The 23,100-nt window shown below is 44.9% G+C and overlaps 2 protein-coding genes across 2 annotated transcripts; both read right to left on the bottom strand.

Moving 5' to 3' along the window:
- Positions 1-14,319: 14,319 nt before the first annotated feature.
- Positions 14,320-16,134, bottom strand: olig1 (oligodendrocyte transcription factor 1). The gene has a single exon (XM_058082294.2). It carries the CDS (start codon positions 16,032-16,034, stop codon positions 15,339-15,341), a length of 696 nt encoding a protein of 231 aa, XP_057938277.2. The 5' UTR covers positions 16,035-16,134; the 3' UTR covers positions 14,320-15,338.
- A 5,037-nt stretch (positions 16,135-21,171) lies between these two features.
- Positions 21,172-22,868, bottom strand: olig2 (oligodendrocyte lineage transcription factor 2). The gene is made up of 2 exons (XM_078795154.1): positions 22,741-22,868; positions 21,172-22,224 (listed from the first exon to the last, which is right to left on the bottom strand). The coding sequence occupies exon 2, from the start codon at positions 22,197-22,199 to the stop codon at positions 21,432-21,434; it is 768 nt and encodes a 255-aa protein (XP_078651280.1). The 5' UTR covers positions 22,200-22,224; positions 22,741-22,868; the 3' UTR covers positions 21,172-21,431.
- Between the last annotated feature and the right edge of the window lie 232 nt (positions 22,869-23,100).

Below are 23,100 nucleotides of genomic sequence, written 5' to 3'. Positions count from 1 at the left end.
AAATGCCAATGCCCATACCTTAACCCGCCCGTCAGAATGGGCCACTCGATTGCCAACTCAGGTACATTTTACTGATGCCATTTTGAATGTACAGACATACCATGACAAAATTGTGGGACCTGTCGTGAGCTGTCCTTGTAATTCCATGTTACACATATTTCAAACGTATATATTACAAATGTACTGAAAGGCATCTTCAAGTAAACAAGTATAATGTGATGTCATTGTCGGGTCGAGTGTCCTGGTTTTTGGTAATCAAAATATGCTGATAGGGCGGCAAGGCGTTCGAGTGGTTAGTGCGCAGACCTCACAGCTAGGAGACCAGGGTTCAATTCCACCCTCAACCATCTCTGTGTGGAGTTTGCATGTTCTCCCCGTGCATGCGTGGGTTTTCCTCCCACATTCCAAAAACATGCTAGGTTAATTGGTGACTCCAAATTGTCCATAGGTATGAATGTGAGTGTGAATGGTTGTTTGTCTATATGTGCCCTGTGATTGGCTGGCGACCAGTCCAGGGTGTACCCCGCCTCTCGCCCAAAGACAGCTGGGATAGGCTCCAGCACCCCCGCGACCCTCGTGAGGAAAAGCGGTAGAAAATGAATGAATGAATATGCTGATACTACACTAACACAGATTTAAACCGATTTATGAACAATATTTGAGATAGGCCTTTTGTGTACATCAAAAAAGTTTCATATTTTTGAGTTCACCTCAAAAAGGGCGCAAAAACAATGTTGCGTGTTGCGTAAATAAAGATGTAGTAACATCGACGTCTATGTCTCTCTTGCTAGCTTGCTAGCTAGCTTTGTCTGCTAAACATTAACCTTCTACCGGGACTCCGCCAGAGGGCGCCACAGCTCCACTCTGCGGTGTTTTGCATGGCCGTGACGTTACCGCGTCCAAGCCGCTGACGCTGCAATTCAGCTAAAACTAAAGATGAAAAGAAACACAACTGGTTTGCATGCCTTCATGCCTCTTTTCGTGCGCCATGATGACACCAAGTTGCGCTTCAACACCTCTCTGGTGACAACATGCTCATCAAACACACACACACACACACAAGGGTTGTGATGCTGCTTAATTAAGTGGAAGAGGTACTTGACAGACATCTGCTCTCAGCCTGTCTTTCAGGCTTGCATGACCTCGAGTGTGTGTGTGTGTGTGTGTGCGTGTGTGTGCAGGTATGGACATTGGCCAAGAACGTGGCTCTGGTGACCAGATGGTAGCGGCCCGCAGCCCCTCTGGACTGGTGACCGCCAAAAACACTCCCTCAGATGTGACCTCAGCGACCCATCAAACTGACAGCACACAGGCGTACACACACAGGCGAACAATGGACGGAGATGAAAGAGACTTTTAGGACTGAGTGGAGCATCGGTAATAGAGACAATCTTTGACATCGCTTCCAACTGCATTCATATACACACATTTGGGTTCACTTCCTATGTGGACGGGACCGAGATCATGACCAGGAAGAAGGCTAGAACCAGGACTAGACCAGGTGTTTTCCAACATGGAAGATGGACGAGTGCCCTTTTTCCTTGTTTACTTCAACTTTTCCTTGACGCTCTATCAGTCTCTTGGCAAAGTGCCTGCCCCCCTCCACCTCCCAGCGTCTAGTGGGCCACGGCGGAGCTGTCAGTTGCGGGTCGGACCTGCCAAGCCGCTCGTCCCAGCTCGGAGTGAGCGCTCAGTGTCGGGATGCGGATCCACATGACCTCCTGCCGATGGGCCACCGACCCCGCCCCCGACAGATTGAAGCTCCAGCTGCTCCGCTATGCCCCCATACTGCGTGCACACGTGCCACATGAACGTATACTGCATATCATATACAGGTACAGTGGGGATAACACTAAGTATCTGATCCCCTGCTGATTTTGTAAGTTTTCCCTCTTACAAAGATATGAACAGTCCAGAACGTTGATGGTAGGATTTTATAACAAATAGAATATTAAAAATTACATAAAATATGTATGCCTGTAGCTAGGAGACCAGGGTTCAGTTCCACCCTCGGCCATCTCTGTGTGGAGTTTGCATGTTCTCCCCATGCATGCGTGGGTTTTCTCCGGGTACTCCGGTTTCCTCCCACATTCCAAAAACATGCTAGGTTAATTGATGACTCCAAATTGTCCATAGGTATGAATGTGAGTGTGAATGGTTGTTTGTCTATATGTGCCCTGTGATTGGCTGGCGACCAGTCCTGGGTGTACCCCGCCTCTTGCCCGAAGACAGCTGGGATAGGCTCCAGCATACCCGCGACACTCATGAGGATAAATGACAGAGAAAATGGATGGATAGCCATCACAGAGGTCCGACGTTCCTTGTAGCTGGTCAGCAGAGTTAAATCTCATGAGGGATTTTGGTCAGACAAACAAAGCAGAATGTTTGTGCCTCCATGTTTGATTCTCCCAATTCTCCCAAGTGTCAAACTTCAGACGCCCTAAGTCAGTCATTTGTTCGCCTTGGTGCAGGTGCTTTTCTTACTCAGTCATGTGATCTTCTCCTCTCATAATTAGCTACACTTACACGCTTACTTTATCTTTTACCTCCCACCACCCCCACCCCCTGGGGCCTCTGACACTGTTTTGGGGCCTCAGTACTGGAGGTCTCTGGAGGTTGGGGAGGGGGCTCTCCATGTGGCTTCCAGTAGTTGAGCAGGCTGTTCTCCAGTTGTGATGGCCAATGCTGCCTTATGATGACAATTAGTGGCTGTTAGGGCGCACACATGAGCAGTGTGTGTGTGTGGGGGGGGGGGGGGGGGGTGAGGGAGTCACCATTGGGGAGTGGATGCTTCAGGGTGAGGCAAGAGCATAGGAGGAGGGGAGGGGCAGGTGGTGCCACATAGAAGGACACAATTAACAAACAGAAGAAAAATACCTGCTAATGAGGACAGCCCAGCTCCAGGGGCCTAAGGTGTGTGTGTGTTGGGGGGGGACTTAGACTCTGTGACAAGAGCACATATGTGACCCTCACTAAGGTCAAGAGTCATGCCACCTCACTCAGGTGAACACAACCTTCACACTGGTGCAATAATACATGCCAGAGGTGGGAGTAAGTCAGTGTAAGTAAGTCTCAAGTCTCTAAAGTCTTAGGCTTGAAATTTGTGAGTCCTTAACACGACGCGTCATAAGCACTGTTTAGTTTAGCGTCTCCCGAATAAAATGCTATCTTAACAATGTAACAATTTATCATTCATTCATTCATTCATTTTCTACCGCTTTTTCCTCATGAGGGTTGCGGGGGTGCTGGAGCCTATCCCAACTGTCTTCGGGCAGTTTGAGAGGTGGGGTACACCCTGGACTGGTCGCCAGCCATTCACAGGGCACATATAGACAAACAACCATTCACACTCACATTCATACCTATGGACAATTTGGAGTCACCAATTAACCTAGCATGTTTTTGGAATGTGGGAGGAAACCGGAGTACCCGAAGAAAACACCCGCATGCGCGGGGAGAACATGCAAACTCCACACAGAGATGGCCGAGGGTGGAATTGAACCCTGGTCTCCTAGCTGTGAGGTCTGCGCGCTAACCACTTGACCGCCGTGCCGCATTGTGGCACTGTCAAAAATATTGTCTGCTATAATTGTGCTGATGTAAACATGATATTCCATAGTGGAATATCATGAGCATGAATATTTATTATTACATCTTATATATAGCCTAATATAGCCTGTTATTATTATAACAGTATTTATTATTATTCTATGACATTAGAATAGAATAGAATCATAAAGCCTCAAAATACTATTAAAAAAGAGTATATTTTCTATATAAGTGTACATAAATACAAAGCAGCTGACTGGCTGAAGCAACAACAACCAACAAAGACCCCCCCACCTCCCCCGACCCCCCAACACACACACAGTGACGCCATGCATGTACAAGTCTTTCTTTGTTGTGTTGTAACTCGTCTTGTCGCAGCTGGACGTGCTGACTGGCACCAGTTTGGTTGGGTGGATGGGAGGCGGGGGCTGCATGATGCAACCTACATGACATCACACGTAATGGGTGTACGAGAACTTCCTGCGGTTGTTCATCTCGTCCTTGTCAAACAAAAAAGCAAAACACACGGGCATAGTTTCTTGTGTGACTTGAAGTGGCTAACTAACTAAATAACAAGAATTCGGAAGTAAATAAAGTAAAAAAAACTAATAAAGTAGTAGAAAGAACTGGAAGTAAGCAGCAAAATGTACCATGTGGCGTTATAAGATAGAACCACAATGCTAAGCAATTAGCCACCCTGTGGCCTGATGGGAGTGGGCGTGGCCTGTCATCAGGGACGGACCTAGAGCCATGATCACTAATTTCCCTCAGGAGGACACGCACTCACACACGACGACACACTGGTGTTGTCACTGTGTCGTTTAATGAGGCGGCAGCGCTCCCACTGGTTCATTTAGCGGCGGCCATGACGCTTTCCCTCACACTGACATTTATACACAATTAGCACCTTCACTGTGTGTGTCTGTGTGTGTGTGTGTGTGTGATGAGGTCAAATTGTGCTACCAAATTGTGGTCAAATTGTGTTAGCATCATGATAATGGAAGGTGTTGTTTTAGCTCTGTTATCATATTGTTGCATTAGATTAGGGGTCGGGAACCTTTTTGGCTAAGAGAACCATGAAAGGCTATTTTTTCCAAAGGTTTTTTTTTCATCGATTACATTACATTACTCTGTCCATGTGTGTTGAAATGTACGGTACTCCTTATCTCTCATTTTGCCATTTTCTTTTGCAAAAGCAATAGTTAGGTGCAAAGTTCTCCTCTTGACCACTCAATGACAAGGTAAGCTAACACGTTAGCCAATGGTAATCCTGTATTGGCGTCTGATGGAAAACTGTGAAAGTGGTATTAGAATGATAAAATACGGTATGACGACTCAGCAAGTAAAAACACAGAGTGGTACCACAAGATTTGAGTGCCTTATGCTAGGAGTCCACGCGTAGTGGCTCGCTGTGGCGCCGCATTGATGTTCACTCGGCATGTTGCCATGTTGCTGTTATTCAGCATATATTTTTTATACTCTACACGCCAATCACATAATCTTTGGCGTGAACTGGCACCAACTGGCGCCGGCCCAGTGGACTCCTAGCATCATTGGCGCAACTTGGCTCGCGCCATTACGTTCCAGTAGATTCCAATAGGTGGATTGTTTGCGCCATTACATTCCAGTTGATTAGGTGGAATAGGTGGAATAGGTGGGTTGTTTGTGACATTTGATTCCACATGGTGGACACACGACAAAGATTTTAAACATTTTGAAATTTACCTAAATTTTTGCCGCCGTTACGAGCCACAATGAGCCAGTTGGGAGGCAGTTTGAGCACTGCACGCCACTAGGCACCATATTGGTGACACTATGCGCCACAGCAAATTGCATTGCCGCGAACCGTCACCAACTGGGGCCGGCCCAGTGGACTCCTAGCATCATTGGCACAACTTGGCTCGCGCCATTACATTTCAGTGGATTCCAATAGGCTGATTGTTTGTGCTATTACATTCCAGTTGATTCCAATAGGCGGGTTGTTTGTGACATTTAATTCCACTTGGTGGACACGTCGCGCCAGTTACTTGATGCAAGTGGCGCAACGATGATTTTAAACATTTTGAAATTTTCTTGCCGCCAAACTAAATTTTTGCCGCCGTTACGAGCCACAATGAGCCAGTTGGGAGGCAGTTTGAGCACTGCACGCTACTAGGCACCTTATTGGTGACACTAGGCGCCACAGCAAATTGCATTGCCGTGAACCGTCACCAACTGGGGCCGGCCCAGTGGACTCCTAGAATCATTGCACAACTTGGCTCGCGCCATTACATTCCAGGTGATTCCAATAGGCGGGTTGTTTGTGACATTTAATTCCACATGGTGGACACGTCGCGCCAGTTACTTGATGCAAGTGGCGCGACGATGATTTTAAACATTTTGAAATTTTCTTGCCGCCAAACTAAATTTTTGCCGCCGTTACGAGCCACAATGAGCCAGTTGGGAGGCAGTTTGAGCACTGCACGCTACTAGGCACCTTATTGGTGACACTAGGCGCCACAGCAAATTGCATTGCCGTGAACCGTCACCAACTGGGGCCGGCCCAGTGGACTCCTAGAATCATTGCACAACCTGGCTCGCGCCATTACATTCCAGTGGATTCCAATAGGCGGATTGTTTGCACCATTACATTCCAGGTGATTCCAATAGGCGGGTTGTTTGTGACATTTAATTCCACATGGTGGACACGTCGCGCCAGTTACTTGATGCAAGTGGCGCGACGAAGATTTTAAACATTTTGAAATTTTCTTGCCGCCAAACAAAATTTTTGCCACCATTACGGGCCACCATGAGCCAATTGGGAGGCAGTTTGAGCGCTGCACGCCACTAGGCACCTTATTGGTGCCACAGCAAATTGCATTGCTGTGAACCGGCACCAACTGGGGGCGGCCCAGTGGACTCTTAGCATTACAGCTCATAATATATGTATGTTATAACAGCCAGCATCAACACTTTTAACGTTGACCCAGGTGTTGTTTCCTGACATTTTGTGTCCTGCTAGACCCCAATGAACCTGTCGGAGGTTCGACCTTAAAGGCGCAGCAAAAGCCATCTGATAAAACCTTAACCCCAACCTTAACCCCTGACTTTTTCTGGTGTATTTAGTCATTTACTGACTTAAGTTAATGTCCTCGTTCATGTTGGCATCCAGCAGTTGTGCAGACACTAACAGACTCTAACATGTTGGCTGTGTGATTCATGAGGGCTCGCCTCTGCTTCACGTGCACACTGACACATTGAAGCCAGCAGAGAATGCACGCCTTCAGCCTGGCCGGCGAGCACGAGCCATCTGTTGTACGCTGAATGTGACGCCGCCGGCGCCTAGCATGCACGTCTCTGTCCAGTGTGAGGACAGCCAGCAGACAGAAGTCAAGTGAGCAAAGCAGCATTCAGACAGCCTGTGTTCACTGTAAAAAAAAAAGAGTGTTTGTAACAGGACGGACAACAAGCTGAAACACTATGAACATTTTTTATTCACTTATTCTAAGCCTTAACAACCCTAAACCGAGCTCAACCCAACACTCGAACCAAAGTCCGTACAGTAACCCCAACCTGAACCCGTCTTGACTAGAATTGAGCTGGAGCCTAACACTCTTAAAAATGCTAGGTTATTTTTTTGACCCAACCGCTGGGTTGAGCCTGTTGGGTCATTTAATTGGGTAATTTTTTATTGAATTGGTATTCTGAGAACCCAATTCGCTGGGTTATCTCTGTTATATGCTGCTGCGTTGTGATTTCCATTATTTTGTGCTGGGTTATTTTGGACAACCCAAAGTGTTGGGTAGAATTTTGGACACGCGTAACATAGCCCGGCCCACAAACTTACTTCGTTCGGACCGCACATTTCATCTGAGGAGACGAATTTCAGCATGGAGCAAATTTTGTTACATTCCCACTATTGTTTTTCCGTATAATTGACTTTATATTATTAAATACAGCGTCATAAAGTTGTTAAAATGTAAGTTTGTGAAAGCACTGTTGAGTACTAGCTTCAGGAATGGATCGGTAACCTTAGCAAACTTCCATTCCCTCCAAAAGTGGCAAGCGAACACATTCGCTGGCGAGCTATGTAGGAACCAAACTATGTTGTTGAAGTTACAAGAGACAAGTGACGTTATGAGGACAACGTCAGTTATCTTATCAATTTGCCATTTTATGTGATATCAAGTTATAGAATCTTGTGAATTAATACGAGCGTGCTGGTTTTTTTAAGCAAGACCGCTGCATGCTAGCGGGCTTCCGTTAGCCACCGATAGTCCACTGTATACACATATACTGTATGTTGTGAGTTGTTATATAGCAAATATAACAAATATATATACATATATATATATATATATGGTATATTGGCAACCCAACTTGCTGGGTTGAAATAACCCAGCCGTGTAGTAAATATGAACCCAGCGTTGGGTCATATGAACAACCCAATGTACAACCCAATTGTTGGGTTAAGAGAACCAACCCAACTTGTTGGGTTAAAATAACCCAACGCGAGGTTGGTCCTATATTTAACCAGCGTTGGGTTGGGAAACAACCCAGATTGGGTTGTTTTTAACCCAGCATTTTTAAGAGTGTATACCTAGCATTCACAATTAGAAGTTCGAAACTAACATGTTTCGGGACCCACACAAACAGAAAATGTTTCCTCCCCCACAATGCCACGCAGGCAGGTGACAAGGAGTGTACAGATGGACGCATTATCATAATCTTCCTCATGATTAAACATGGCGGTGCTAAATCTGAGCATTAGAATGCCGTCAGGGACAAGGCTAAGTGTTGGCGTGTTGCACAGTGTGAGGCACAAAGCGCCAGCCCGCACATCGACAAGCCTCCCGGCCCGCCGACACCGGCCCAGTAAACACACGTCTGTTTGGCCCAGCGGGGGACGACAAACACCTGCCGAGCTGGACCAGTGCGAGAGCACTTTGACTTTTTTGACCGCTGAGCGGACAAGACAAGGAAGACTGGAAAGGCCGCGGCCAAATTTAGACACGAGAGGAAGGAGCATGGTGGAGTCACCTTCACTTTGTTTCTTTATATTACAAACAACCTAGGTGCAACCTATGGCTCTCGGGCCATCAATGGCTCATCGCAACTACTGATGTCACCCTCCCTGGAAATTAATATAAGGCAGTTTGGAACAGTGTGGTCACTTCATTTTTTCTTGCTGTAATTGATAAATGATCGCCATTTTGTGGTTGATTATCATCTATTATTCGTATTGTACCTATTTCTTCCCCAAATTAAACAAATAAAAAAATAACAATTTCTAAATGCACTAAAACATTACAACTAATGCAGTATAAGCAATTAAGACCACAAAGTATTCTACATTGATAAGTAATTGAACAACCAGATTTTACTGCACATTTAAATGATCCCACAATAGAGACAATACTAATAACATAATAATCATAATAACACGGGTTACTGTTGCAGCCATAACCCACAATAAGCTAAACACCGGTCATCACTTCCTGTCCACTATTGATTCTGTGCCCCTACCAGGTAAACTGTCTTAAATGGCTTATTTTCCCTAATTATATCTACTATATTGGGTAATACGAATGTAAAGGTGACTAGGTGGGTGTGATTTTATGTCTAGATGGCTCTAATAATGTTAAAAACAGTTTTTTGTATACCATAACGATGAAAATATTTCATTTAGAAAGACAGAATTCTACTTTATGGAAATTCACTTATTGCGGTCGAGTCTGGAAACAACTAACCGCAATAAACGAGATTACTACAGACTGAAAACACGTGGGTTTGTCATCAAAATAATATGAATATGACACCCAAAGGCAAGATTTCAGCTTTTATTTCCAGCTGTCTACAATACAGCTGGATTGGTTGAACATCTTAGAAGATTGCACCTTGTTTGAACACACTCATTTTTCATTAGGTTCGATTAGATTCGATTTATTGTTCCCTAGATCTCCGGGTACTCCGCTTTCCTCCCACATTCCAAAAACATGCATGGTAGGTTAATAATTGGTGACTCCAAATTGTCCATAAGTATGAATGTGAGTGTGAATGGTTGTTTGTCTATATGTGCCCTGTGATTGGCTGGCGACCAGTCCAGGGTGTACCCCGCCTCTCGCCGAATGAAATGAATGAATGAAAGAATGAAAATGAGACAAGTGTCTAAGTTGATGACATAAACATTGAAGAAAAGAAAGAAAGACCCTAAAACAACCTGCAGAGGGCAAGAGTGAAGGTATCACTAGAAGACCCATGAGCCAGAAGAATAGCAAGGCTAGGCTGGAATTTGCCAAAAAGTACAGAGACAAATGGACAAATTAATTTTTGTGAGATTAATTTCTCACAATGAGTTTTTTCATCCAGAGACAGTTCTCTGGTTTTCATGTTGTTCATTCATTCATTCATTTTCTACCGCTTTTTCCTCACGAGGGTCGCGGGGGTGCTGGAGCCTATCCCAGCTGTCTTCGGGCGAGAGGCAGGGCACACCCTGGACTGGTCGCCAGCCAATCACAGGGCACATATAGACAAACAACCATTCACACTCACATTCATACCTATGGACAATTTGGAGTCGCCAATTGAACCCTGGTCTCCTAGCTGTGAGGTCTGCGCGCTAACCACTAGACCGCCGTGCCGCCCGTTTTCATATTGTTTTCACCTCTAAATGCCGTCTAAACAACAAAACACACTTTAGCTCAAATGAAAAATGAGTGTGCTATCTTGTTAGATTCTGTATGCCTCTAGTCCAGATGCAAATACTGGACATGGAAATAGAGCTGGGAGAAAGTCAATGTTTTTGTCAGTCTCGAGTAAGTCTCAAGTCTTTAATCCGAGATCTCGACTCCAGTCTCAAGTAAAAACGTCTAAAGTCAAGACAAGACAGGTCAAGTCAAATCCCAAGTCATAGGCTTGACATTTTAAAGTCCATACAAGTTGTAAGAACTGTTGATTATTCATTCATTTTCTATACCGAGGGTCGCAGGCATGCTGGAGCCTATCCCAGCTGTCTTCGGGGTACACTCTGGACTGGTTACCAGCTAATCACAGGGCACATATAGACAAACAACCATTCACTTTCATTCTCGAATAAGCACACAAACTTATGCTTTCACTCTCTTTCTGTTTCACAAAGGTCGTCTGGCGGTGACACCTGGAGGTCGTACGGGTCACGTGCGCCCACAGCGGAGTGCACGGAGACCGGGCAGTGGTCCAGTGAGAGGGGCCCCACTCTGGAAGCTGTCAACGCCGGCCCACTTTGACAGCATGCTAATGTATGCTAATGAGGAGGGGCGGCCATGACACCTGCACACGGGAGAACTCGCGTGCACGCACCTTGTGTGCACATCACGCATGTGTTTTCCAAAAAGGCACTGGATGACATCACAGTGAACCCACCAGTCCGAAGACCACATCACACTTTGGTACTGGACGGGTCCACTCCATGGAGCCGTGAGATCAAAATGCAGAACGACACACACACACACAAACACACACACACAGTGTCCTTGGTTAGAGACTCAGACTTTCTGCTGGTCAGCATATAGAAGACAGAAGTGTGTGTGTGTGTGTGTGTGTGTGAACAGACTGAAGTGTGGTGGCTCTGGTCCAGACCTTGTATTCATGTAAACTGACTGCACACGGACACATGAACAAACACAAGCTATCAAAAAAACACTAAAATATACAACACACACTCACACCTAGAAGTTCCACTTTGCCCTTGACCGTCTGTGTGTGTGTGTGTGTGCTTGCGTGTGCTTGTGTGTGTGTCAGCAGATGGATAGCTCCCAGAGGAAAGTGTGTTATTCAACATATCTTTAAAAGGATAAATAAAAACGCTATTAAAGCTCCAACACTTTTGTTTTGGAATCTTCTCCTTTAACATCAAAATAAATAGGATGCTTTGCCACTATAGAGATGGTGTCATGTGATGCTTGATGGCATCGGAGTGGCTACAGGGTTACATGGCACGTGTGTGTTTGTGCATGATTGACACGTCTGTGTCAGCGGTCTTCAACGGAACGACCGATGTTTGAACTTTGACCTCACACACCAAGTGGCGAGACAGTGTCATTGTGGCAACAAGCAAACCCCACCCACCAAAAGATGAATGAAGATGATGAAGTTTCCTGCATCGCCTATTATTTCAATACATATATCTATATATCACATAATATACACTACACAGTATCTAATCAATTTCATTTACCACATAATGTACATTCATCCACTTTCTATGCTGCTTATCCTCATGAGGGCATGCTGGAGCCTATCCCAGCTGTCTTTGTGCGAGAGGTGGGGTACCGATGGACTGGTCGCCAGCCGATCACAGGGCACAAATTAAGAATAAAGACAATAAATCAATCAGTAATAAATAAGTAAAATAATAATAAAACAGCAAATAAGAAAAACGTAAGAAACCACATACAGTTGGTAGAGAAATTATTTTTTTCAGATTAAAATGTACAGTATTAACAGTTATTTAACCTTTAACATGAACATTAATGAAACGTAATAATTTTACCCAATTAGCAAGTTAGCATCATACTCAGTTCCATCTTGGAGCAGCGTCGTAACTTTAACAACATGTTTGATGAGATGCTTTATCTTGACGTGTATTTTCCGTTTTATTCCAAATCATTTCCTGCATTTATTTGTACCCAGCGTCATTAGCCTTTAGCTTCATTGCTAATCCAAAGCAAAACAGGGCGGGGTAACAGGGTAGGGTAACAGTATGGGCGGGGCAAAATCATGTTAATTGTGTCCGGTGTGCACACAGCTTCAAGCTGTCATTTCAACATTAAACTTTAGTATCAAGGTGGGGTCTCAAACTAGCGTCTTGTGGGCCGCATTTGGCCTGCAGGCCGCAAGTTTGAGACCCCTGATGTAAACTATTCATTTAAATGCGTTTAATAAGTGTGTCAGGCATATATCGGGCTTCAACCTGGTTTGTGTTGTGAGTGAACAATGGCAGGAGGCTTTTGGGGGGGTATTTGAGTGAAAAATATCTTAATGGGCATCTCAGTTATTTGGATTTTTTTTTGCCACTCACTGGTAAGTCTGTAACGAAAAGCAGGGATCTCCTGTAAGATAAAAATACATGTACAGTATGGCAATAAAGGAGGTACAAAAAAAGAGCAAAAAGGAAGAAAAGCGATGGTATGCACTCATGCGGCACTGATGTAGAAAAAGTAAAGCGTCTGTGGGAGCACAATGGAGGTGCCCACTCCCCTCCCACTGGACTCCCCACATCGAGGGCGGTGTCCGACAAGGCGGCTGCCAAACAACTCAATTAAGCAGAAAAGGAGGCAAGGACGAGGAGGCCAAAACAGAGGAGGTGCAGAAAGGAGGCCAAGAAGGAGGAGACGCAGAGCTGGTGGCTGTCAGCCCTCAAACCCCCTTCTCCCCCCAAACACAATGCGCTGAGAAAAAAAAATTCCAAGTGTGACTTGTTAACTGGAATTCCTGCTTCCAAGACTGGCCCGGGTTGAAAGTTCAAACCGAGGGCCGAGGGTTCATTACCGCGACAACGCACTTTTCAACATTTGATCGATGACAAAATTAAATTAAATGTTGATGACAAAACAATGTTAGGGAAACGCTAACAATCAAGTATTTTGCAAAAATGAATATATAATATGCTGTGTGTGAATAAGTATTGTGCTCATTAAAAATATACTGCTACCAATGTTGGCTAACAAACATTAACAATTAAGTATTGTGCTAATGAGCGTATAACGCTAAGCTAACAATGTCGGTGAATGTGGAAATAAGATTGATGGGAACAATAAAAATCACGCTAACATGTAGCAACAATATCATCAACAACAATAGCAGCAGCAACAACAAGAAAAACAGCAACAACAGGTCTCAATGAGGGCCGAGGGTCCATTACTACGACACCACACTGTTCACCGATAGCTTAATGGCATGCTTGCTAATTATCCTAATTAATCACAATGAATGAATTAAATAATTAGTTTGCAAACATGTAAGGGGAAATGCTAACAACCAAGTGTTGCACTAATGAATGTATCATGCTAACATGGCTGGTGAATGTGCTAATAAAGGCCATAGAACCATGCTAACTGGGTGCTAACAGGGTGCTAACAGGGTGCTAACAGGGGGCTAACAAACATTAGCATCAATATGATTTCTCTCTTTGTGTTTAAATATCAAATCAAAATCTTCTGGATTCTTTGTGGAAAGTTCCAGAACCAACAGGTCCAATCATTCTACGATTGTTTTCACGTGTGGGTGGGGCATGGGGGGGGTGTCATCAAATGAAACATTTACAAATGCTTGGAGACAAAGTGTGGCCACACCCCCTTCACAGTGCTAATGAGGTGGACCTTGATTGGGGGTGGGGGGGGGGCGGGCTAAATCTGTCATGAGAAAGACTCTGTGGGCCGGACTGGGTGGGAGAGAACATGATGCTTAATGTTGGTCTGTGACGGGGGTGGTGGGAGTGGGGTTTTTGCTCGAGAGTTTGAGGGTTGGACAGTGGAGGAAGGATGGGGGTGGGGGGGAGTGGGGGGTACTGAGGGTGTTAGAGAGTAAATGGGGCCCTCGACACCCCCCCACCCTACTCCATTGTAGGCCACAAATTTATGGCTCATGACTTCCTAGCATGCAAGGACTCCCACGTAGACCACCTGAATGTACACTGACGGCACCTGAGAGAACCCCCCCCATGAACTCCATCTAGCAGCAGGAAAAACAAGAATAGAAAGATACATTTTTTTTTAATAACTACATAACTTTATTTAATGTTATACCTTCTTCTTGACTGACATGTTAGTCACTCTTTAGTCACACTTGTTGTTCCACTTTACGCTTTAATTACACTTTAGTCACACTTATACACACTCATAATGGTAATTACACTTTACACTAATTACACTTTAATTATACTTTAGTTACACTTTATCTAATGGAGAAAAGACATGTTGAAAGTGAAACAAGAAAAAAAATCAGCTGCTCTGTTCAAGGCAAGTGTGTGTGTGTGTGTGTGTGTGTGTATGCGTGTGTGTGTGAAGGAGTGTGTGAAAGGAGATGAGTTAAAGTGCAAAGACAAAGCGTCCGCAGACCCCTGCAACGCTGCAACAATGAGGCCAGCAGGCAGGAGAAAGCGAGAAGCCCTTGGAGGGGCACTCAAGACTGGGGGGGGGGGGCGTTAAAGGTAGCAGAGTGTCTAAAGTAAGGTAGCTAATCCATGTAGCGACAAAAAGCAGCTTTATGCAAATGAGCCAGGACAATTTCACCATTTCTCTTTGATCCATCAATAAGCTCCGCCCCCTCCTCCTCCTCACGCCTTATTTGACGTAATCTCTCTTAATGGCGTCCAGTGTGTCCTTTATGGGCGCTCATGCTAACAGCGTCACTCCTTTCACGTGTGTAATCCTCCCAAAGCACTCGGCATGGTCCATCCACCTTGAGGACCCGCCCACAATGGCCGCCTCTCATCTTGGCGGTGAGCTCGCCATTCAGCGCCACATTTTCTGTCCGTTTGAACACATTGTGTGGCGTGTGCAACGAGGAGCTGCCAATCACACGGAGAAAGAGCAAGAATAAAAAGGCAGAATTACACCAAGGCTGTTTTTGATCTTTTGCTGGTTTGGAGGGGAGGACTTCAGGATCACTACAGCGTCTCAAAGATGACGAGGATGCCCGTCGGTGACCTCATGAAAAAGTTTGTAACTTGGCGTTTAAGGTTTGTTAAAGAGCACTTTGTTAGCATCAACTAGCGTTAGCAGCTATGTCAACTTTATTTCAATAGATAAAAAAAAGAATAAAAAAGTAAGTCACTTTGGGAATCTCGGAGGGGAAGCGGGGGGGCTGAACCTAGGGAGTCTGCACACGCTGCACGGGCACAGAGGCACCCCTGAAGGCACCCCTGATGCCCACCGCACAGGGGGCGGCGGCGCTTCCATGGGGGACAGAAGGGGACACTTCAGGGCAGCGGGGGAGGAGGAGGAGGCGAAGGACTCCCGCGCGAGGAGGAGCTGACCGGATCCAGAGACAAGGGGCCAGCCCCCCGTCAGCAGCAGCCGAGGGCCCAATCCTGGTCCTGCACCCGCACTCAGCTCACCCAGCAGTCGCCTCATCTCGTGCAGAGACGACCCCAACAGTAGGATGTAATTCCGGGCCAGAACCAGTGTGGAGATTTTAGAGAGCCTGCGTCCTGGAGGGGCGCCCGGCTGATGGGGGGGTGCGCATGAACCTGAGGAGGGAGAGGCGGCGTAAGGTACCATCACCTCCCTCAGGGCGTCCATGGCCACGTTCAAGTCCTGCATTCTTTTCCTCTCCCGGCTGTTGATCTTCCGCCTCAGCTCCTGCTGCTCCTCTGGGCACAGCTCCTTTGGGGGAACTTTGGAGGAGCGCGACCCCCCCTGGATGCTCAGGCGGGAGGCCAAAGCAGGGGGGCAGCGGGCCAAGTCCTGGACGGACGGAAGGGGCTCCTGGGAGGTTCTGAGCATCTGGTTGGACAGCATGTTCATCTTGGTTTTGGAAGAGATCTCTTCAGAGGAGATAAAGAAAGTGTTCCAATAAGGAAGTATTCCTTCGTCCCCTGCTGTTGCTCCTCTTCCTCCTCCTCCTCCTCTCTCACTGAGAGTGATGTCAAACATGCTGGAAAGTGAGCTAAATGACAGACCCCTCCGCGACACCCCCACCTTAATCAGCTCCTCCCAAAGAAAAAGTCTCTGACATCCTCCACAGCATCCTCTCTTCAAACACAACGACACCACCACCGCAATGACAACCACAACCACCACAACAACAGCAACACAATCACACAATCACAATCACACCAGCACCATTTTCGTCCTGATAAACCTTTACATCAGGGGTCTCAAACTCAACTTACCTGGGGGCCACTGGAGCTAGGGTCTGGGCAAGGCTGGGCTGCATCAGGTTTCCCCCCCCCCCAAAAAAACGAATTATTAAAAACAGAAAAATTCTGATTTTCTACAATAAAAGCTCTGATAAAACATTCCACTGTTCTCAAATATTTTAATTTAGATTTTTCTGAACAAAATAAGATGAAAAATAAATAAACAAATCAAGAATAAAGAAAATCAATCAATCAGTAATAAATAAATATAAAAATAATAAAAAAAACGGCAAATATTAAAAACTTAAGAAACCACATATAGTTGGTGGGTAGACAAATTATTTTTTTCAGATTAAAATGAACAAAGCATTATTAGAGCCCTGTAGACATGACAAAACACGACTATAGTCACATTTATACTCTTTATTTACAACATATTGCGCAACTGCAGGGTCTTGAGACACATGCTAACTCGCAAACTCGAGAGCTAGCGACCTAAACGGTAACCTTCAAGTTATTTCCTTTAAACTTAAATAGCCAAAAACGTACCACTTCCACACGGATAGGGAGGATAACTATTAACAGTTATTTAACCTTTAACATGAACATTAATCAAACGTAATAATTTTTTCTGGGTACATGATACCATACAGCATCCATATCAAACTTGCGCGGGCCGCACTAACATTAAACTTTCATATCAAGGCGGGGGCCTCAAACTAGTGTCCTGTGGGCCACATTTGGCCCGCGTGCTAGCTCTCTATTACAAAAGTTAGCGGCACTGGTCGCCAGCCAATTACGGCACTAACAGTTGTGAGCGACTCATTGTTTTGGCACGCGGTGAAAGCACCAAAAACTTCCAAAGACATCCTGGCTGCTCACTTCACAGCAGCCAGGCTAACCACACTGGGGTTGCAAACAGGAGGGGTCCAGGAGGTTTGTGGTACAATGAGCTAATTGAGTCAGGTGAAACTGACGAAGGGCGGTCCCAAACAGAAGGAGAGTTGTTTAAAACAGAAGGACGACAACACAGGAAGTCTCATGTCCCTGAATGGACGACAGGAAGGGGAAAGTCTTGCAGGACGACCTCCCCCGACACCTGCAGCATGTGTGTACGTGTGTGTATGTGTGTGTGTGTGTGTGTGTGTGTCAACAATGAAAGTGAGCAGTGAAGCAAACGAGGCGGGATGCTGTCGTACTTAGTTTGGGATCCGGATGAGGAAAAAAAAAGGACACCTGCTGAGGAGGTTGTGATGGTGGGGGCATTGGAGGGAAAGAAAAGAGTCCACATAAAGAAGCTGGTGTCTCCCAACAAACCCCCCCACACCCCCATCACCGCTCACAAGTAGACGAGCTGGATGCGGGAAGCACATCCGCCTCCCAGCTTCCAGGCTCCTTTTCATGGACCACAAGAGTCGAGTCCAGGATGAAGACTGGACTCTTTATGGTGGGAGGAGGATACGGGGGCGCGCCATCTGTGCACCTGGATGCTAAATGACTCGCCTGTCTCTGCTTTCCTGTCATAGAGAGAAGACAGGAAGACAAGCGGGCCAAACAGCCGGGTCAGGCTGTTTTGTATTGCCGTGGCAACGGCAAAAAACAATTCTTAGGTTTGTTTGTCTTTGAAGACGTCAAACAACACGTCCCTTCATTGAAGACGACCTTGGATGAGATGATGTGAGTAGTGCTCCACCGTGGGACACTTGTGGGGGATCTCGTAGGGATCGTGGGGCGCTGAAGAACAACTTTCAACAAGTGGTCCTGGGCACCCCCCCCCTCCCTCCCAGCGATGTCAATGCTATGAAGACTCTTTGATGTTTAATCTCATCCTGACTCTGTCCTCCTCCAGTCATGAATATCCAAAGGTCTGGGATTATCCGTCCTTTTCAGAACGTTGCAGCTTTGTTCTCTCTCTTCAGTGCACTGGCCACCACTCCCACCAGGATGCTCCACAACACTGTGATCCTCATCAAGGAGTTCATCTGCTGACACTGGCTTCACACCTCCTGCACGCACACAAACACTCTGTTGGCACCACCGCAATGTTCTAGAAGCAGCTGACACTACGATACGCTACATCGCTTCAAACATATAGCACTTGGACCTTAGCATTTAGCGTTTAGCTCTGCACTTACACTTTTGAGTGCACTCAAAGAAGCACAGCAGAATATATAGTGCACTATTGTACCAACTTCATTCATTCATTCATTTTCTACCGCGGGGGGCTGGAGCCTATCCCAGCTGTCTTCGGACGAGAGGCAAGGTACACCCTGGACTGGTCGCCAGCCAATCACAGAGCACATATAGACAAACAACCATTCACACTCACATTCATACCTATGGACAATTTGGAGTCACCAATTAACCTAGCATGTTTTTGGAATGTGGGAGGAAACCGGAGTACCCGGAGAAAACCCACGCATGCACGGGGAGAACATGCAAACTCCACACAGAGATGGCCGAGGGTGGAATTGAACTCGGGCCTCCTAGCTGTGAGGCTTGCGCGCTAACCGCGTCGTGCCACCCTGGTACTGACTTATCACCCTAAATAGCCCCCATCTTCGCTATGTAGCACAAGAAGGGGGACTATCCAACCTTCACAAAAATTTTAAACAAGATTAGAAGGCAAATTGGATAAATGTGAACCATTAAGTACACAGTGTGCACTTTATCATTTAGCATTAGCTCGGCCTCTCATCCCATTCCATTATGCAGCCAAGATGACAACTCTTGTAGGTTGTATCGCATCACTGCACACACCATTTTGACCATGTTGAGTGCAGCATCCTTAAACGTGAACATACATGCACTCAAAAGACTCAAACCGTATGCTTCCGTCAGCACGCCGTGTACTCTGTGCACTTAGTTCCTGCCTGCATGAATTTTAAGTGTCCTAAATACAGTACAGTGTTGAATAATATTGTACACTCGGTGCCACATGACTTGAGTGAGTTAACGGGACACTTTGGAGTGTTGCTGGTTAGAGGTGGTGTCAGGACTCCCCAGGGATCTTCACTCCAGTCTTTTTTTGTCTTTTGTTTGTTCTTCTGTCCCATCACGCACGTTTTTAATCCCTTGTGCCAACACCACCTGTCCACCACTGACCATGTCCGCTTGCAACGCTAACACATGTGTTCTCCAAAAGTGGATACAATAAATGTTTGTATCAAAGTAAAAAGAACAAAAGAATGCAAGAATAATGACCATAAAGTCATTTGACCTGTGACCTTTTCACTTGATGAGTAAAAAGGTCATATGACTAAAGCGAGTGTCCATCAGAACTTTGACAAATTCTGAATGGCACAGAAGGGCCTACATGAATTCTGAAGAATTGGGGGAAAACTAATAATAATCATCATTATCATCATCATAACATCATAGCAACTATAGTAATAATTACCAAACACAATTGTGTACATTTTTCGTCATCAATTGAAATGATATATTTGAAATAATAATAGTAATAATCAACATTAAACTTAAAATGCAATTGTCTTTTTTCTGCCATCAGTAAAACAATCAATTTCAATTACATATTTCATTCATACTAATAATATTTCACTTATCATTCGTTATTCTCTCATTTGTACATTTAGTATAGAACAAATTGGAACATTTGTTTTCAAACACTCCTTTTTCTCAACAACTATTATAGAAGTATTTTTATCATCATTTTTATTATCATTATTAATTATTTATTTTATAGGGACAGTGCAAATTAACAAACACTACTGCCAATATAATCTAATAAAAATATATAATGTTATTGCTATGTTAATAATAGCTGTTCAGAAGAAAAGAGGCATTACAGAAGAACAATTTGCAGTTTTCACAACTTATATTTGATAATAATAAGAATAAAATTAACAATAACACTCAAAATTCGATCATTCTAATTAACTTTGAAATGACTGGAAAACATGATGATTATCAACATAATTCTAATTATGACCGGTGTTGTTCAGGAAGAGATTTTGCTGAAGCCTATAGGCCTAATATTCAAAAGTCATTTCAGTGTGCTTGTTCTTTTGCAGATTCAAACACAAAACTTCACTTATTACCTTATTATATATTAGTATTATGTATTATGATGATTGTATTATTGCACTACAAATTTGACGTGATCTATTCCATATTTATTTATTCTTTTTTCTTAGATTTTCTTAGATGAATAATGTACCTCTCTATCTATAAAGCTGACCTGGGTCCATAGTGGTCTCAAAGGGGTCCTTCCATACTGAAAGATGAAGAAATTCACATGAAAATAGATAGAAAATTGTTTTCATTAGGGAATACTTGAATGTATGTGCAGTGAACTTTGTTATTGTATATCATTTTGAAAGTAAATATCATTTTATATTGAAAGAGATTAATTTTTAATTCAAATAAAACATGCTGTGTGAAGATGACAAAATAAGGATATATTGTTTAATTATAAGCACATAATTCAAATGTTATTATATACATTTCAGCGTTGATATTTGAAAAATTGAATGTGACAGAGTCTTTAATAGTGCCATAATAATGAACTGGTTAAATTGGTACATTTTGTCAAATCCATTTCGTTTGTGATTTAAAACCTGAAAAATCTCTTTTTAAATCAATCATTCAGGTTGCCAGGAAATGTCTAATTTATAATCTATATTTAGAATAGCATGGTAAGGCCAAACATTATTATTTAGTGCAGATCGGGATAAGTATTTTAGAACACATAGAAGACATGGAAATTGTAATAATCATCTTCAAATAAAAACGGAGACTATTTCTATTTGTAATGAAGTTTATTTTACATTTGAAAGGCAACAAGTCAATAATAAATATCCATTCAGTCATTCATTACAAAAATAAAGAGAGACAGAGTACGTGCATGTGAGAGACATAAACAAAGTGTGCGTGTACATGTACATGAATGTAAACGTCTAAAAAAATGTACATTTATTTACATTTTTTTCCTGTGGAATAAGTTAACTTTCCCGCCAGTTGTGGTGCACATTCCCGCCACACACAAGTTCCCGGGAAATGGCCAACAAGTTCGAAGTCAAAGTCCCGGCGTTGGCGGTCGTCACTTGGAGTCCCCCGCCAGGCGAGGCACCGTGCACATGCTACACGGGCACGGCATCCCGGCCGCGACCCCCCAGTGCTGGAAAGCCGGGGCAGCGGACGGCGGTGCTTTTAGGAGTCCATGGGGGGCCCGGACGGTACCTGCCGCGGCGGCGGTGGGAGGAGGAGGCGGCGGCGGAGGTGGCGGGAGCAGCGAATGGTGGTGCACGGGGGCGTGTGCGGCCACCGGCCCCGCGTGGGTCATAGTCCCGCAGGCAGCGGCGTGGAAGCCGGCGTGTGCGTGCGCGCCCCCACCGTATACGTCACTGAGAAGGCGCTTCATCTCCTCCAGGGAGCTGCTGAGCATCAGGATGTAGTTCCTGGCCAGCAGCAGGGTGGCAATTTTAGACAGTTTGCGCACGGAGGGCCCGTGCGCGTACGGCATGACCTCGCGCAGACCGTCCATGGCCACGTTCAGGTCGTGCATGCGCTTGCGCTCGCGGCTGTTGATCTTCAGGCGGATGGACTGAAGCTCGTTTTCGGATAGAAGCTTGCGCTCCTTTTTGGAGGCCGCGCGCAAGGCCAGAGCTTCCTCGTCGGACAGGCCGCGCAGGAGGTGTGCGCTTCCCCCGTGGTGATGGTGGTGGTGGTGATGGGACGGAGAATCGCCCTGCGTGGACGACACGGCTCCCGGGAAGCCGTGCACGGACGTGCGAAGCGTGGAAGTGAAGAGGTCGTCCGCCTCGGGGGAGGACGGCCTGCTGGATACTCGGCTGGCGTCCGACTCCATCGCGCATGCGCACCTGCACCTGCACCTGTTGAACGCAAAAAAACACTCAGTCAACACACGCACATGAATTGATGTGATCTCAATAAGCCCTTTTTTATTTTCATGACGTCATGATAACAAGCTCAGTACTTTGTTGTACTCTGTAGGGACCAAAACACTTTTTACATAACATTATCGTCATCATTAACATTACCATCACTATTATTATCATAATTATAACAACATTAAAAAGCGTCTGGATACATAGTATCCAAAAATATACACAACAGAAAAATGTTAAACTAATAATTAATTAATAAATACAACAAATAATCATGTTTTTCAGAAAAAAATATATAATAAAAAATATATTTATATAGTGCAAATACAAAATCGTATTAAAGTGTACGTTTTATTTAAAAAAAGAAACATCACAACTAAAGTGAAACACTACAAATACTACACGCACCTTGTACTTACAAAATATGCGAATATGGTTAAAGCCACATTACAACAAAAGAAGTAAAAGATGAAGCAATGATGATAAGTATGAAAAACTCACCGTTAGTTCTCCACAAAGTGCACGACCACAAATCCACTCGTGGGCTATAGTTGGACGGCTGCACAGTGAGGCGCTTGCTTGTGCTGCTGCAGCCTTTTATACACACGCACGCCGCGCACGCCGAGGGCCGGCTCTCTTGGACAACAACAACACTGTGTGTGTGTGTGTTGGGGTGTGTGCGTGAGAGTGTGCACCACCAATCAGTTGCTTTTAGGGAGGGAGGGAGGGGGGCAGCATCTGATTAAGTGAAATGACACACACACACAATAAATTGTATTGCCTTCAAAGTGGCCTTTAATTAAATACTGTGTTTAATTACACATTACACATAATACTGACATAATGAGAGGCAACTCATTT

Source organism: Doryrhamphus excisus, linkage group LG12 (genome assembly GCF_037039965.1).
Source record: "Doryrhamphus excisus strain RoL-2023G ecotype Guam linkage group LG12, RoL_Dexc_Guam_v1.1, whole genome shotgun sequence".
Taxonomy (NCBI): domain Eukaryota; kingdom Metazoa; phylum Chordata; class Actinopteri; order Syngnathiformes; family Syngnathidae; genus Doryrhamphus; species Doryrhamphus excisus.
Note: the sequence above shows the minus strand (reverse complement) of the source record. Positions and strands in the feature narration are given on the sequence as shown.

Excerpts from the sequence above, each read along its gene's own strand:
- olig1 (XM_058082294.2), bottom strand. The coding sequence starts at position 16,034 with ATGAACATGCTGTCCAACCAGATGCTCAGAACCTCCCAGGAGCCCCTT.
- olig2 (XM_078795154.1), bottom strand. The coding sequence starts at position 22,199 with ATGGAGTCGGACGCCAGCCGAGTATCCAGCAGGCCGTCCTCCCCCGAG.